We start from the raw sequence: 1,581 nt of genomic DNA on the forward strand, positions 1-1,581 counted from the left end.
CTGTTATCAAAAACATCACATTCAAATTCTTTTTGGAGTTGAATACACCACTATGGTATTTAATGTGTTTGTGAAGCTACATTGAGAACATACATGTAAAATACTTTGTTTTCCTCTTAAATTATTCTAGTATGACTTAAATACTTGATGAAAAATTTTTTCTGTGTGTTTCAGTAATCTATAAACATTTTAAGATGCTTATTAGTACTCTCAGTTTAAATCATTAAAGCTCTAGGACAATGATTAGTGCAAAGCCTTTGAGCATTAATCAATATAGAGTAACATCTAATCTACACAAATTTTTGACTTTTAATAAAGGAGCAAGTGTATTCATGTGAGATCTAAGCATTTCTCTTTAACATTTTTGCCAGTGAATCTATGACTTTCTTATTTCTCAAACTGTAGATGATTGGATTTAACAGAGGAATTATGACCATATAAAACAGAGAGTCCATCATATCTTGATCATCTGCTTGTGCAGATCCAGGGTGCACGTACATAAAGAGAAGAGGCCCATAGTATAAAGAGACAGACAAGAGGTGGGCTCCACAGGTAGAGAAGGCCTTCCTTATGCCTTGTACAGACTTCTTTTTTAAGACTGTAAGAAGAATAAGTGTATAAGAGACAAGAACAGTAAGAATGGTGAACACCTGTATTGACCCAGAGAAAATAAATACCATCAGAAAATTAATGGAAGGATCAGTACAGGAAATCTTAAATAATGGTACAATGTCACAGTAGAAGTGATGTATTATGTTTGAATTACAGAAGGTCAATCTCAATAAAAAAGCATTGTGAAGTATGGCATGAATAAGGCCACCTGAAAATGATGAAATTAATAGCTGGATGCATAGTCTTTTGGTCATAATAACTGGGTAAAGTAATGGTTTGCATATGGCCACATAGCGATCATATGCCATTGTTGCCAGCAGAAAACATTCTGTGGTTACACTGACTGCAAAGGAAAAAAATTGTATCTTGCATTCAGAGAGAGACATCATTTTGCTCTTTGCAAAGAAATTGACCAGCAACTGGGGCGTCACTGTGGATGATATCCAGGCATCCACGAAAGCCAGGTTCCCAAGGAATAAGTACATGGGAATGTGAAGGTGAGGATCATTGCAGATGAGAGCAATCAGACCAAGATTTCCCACGATGGTGATAAGATATATCATCAAAAACAGCAGGAACAGGGGAATTTGCCATTCTGGTTGATATATGAGTCCTGTGAGAATAAATTCTGTCAGCAATGTTGCATTTTCCTTTTCCATGTCCTCACTGAGTGTTACCTGAAATGAAATGGAGAAAATGATTTTTTAAAAAAGTCACAAGGAATTTAAAACATGAAGATATGTGGAAGAGAGTTGAAATAAACCATGCATATAGAATGCCCTCTTAGGTTTGTTATTATCTTTGAAATGAATGACATCTCTTTGGTTGGAATAAAAATAAATACAATTCAAAAAATGTGAAGCAGTGAACACATTCAGAAAAATGAAAAATTCTAAATATGTGATAAATATTTGAGCAAAGAGTTGAGTGTAATAGGGAAATTCTATCTGAAACATGGCTATAGGTTCA

The 1,581-nt window shown here is 34.3% G+C and overlaps 1 protein-coding gene across 1 annotated transcript; it reads right to left on the minus strand.

Annotated features, from left to right (window-relative positions):
- Positions 1–341: 341 nt before the first annotated feature.
- Positions 342–1,289, minus strand: LOC136152415 (olfactory receptor 5H2-like). Its single transcript, XM_065913706.1, has one exon. The coding sequence runs from the start codon at positions 1,269–1,271 to the stop codon at positions 342–344; it is 930 nt and encodes a 309-aa protein (XP_065769778.1). The 5' UTR covers positions 1,272–1,289.
- Between the last annotated feature and the right edge of the window lie 292 nt (positions 1,290–1,581).

This window comes from Muntiacus reevesi, chromosome 21, assembly GCF_963930625.1.
Source record: "Muntiacus reevesi chromosome 21, mMunRee1.1, whole genome shotgun sequence".
In the NCBI taxonomy this organism is placed as follows: domain Eukaryota; kingdom Metazoa; phylum Chordata; class Mammalia; order Artiodactyla; family Cervidae; genus Muntiacus; species Muntiacus reevesi.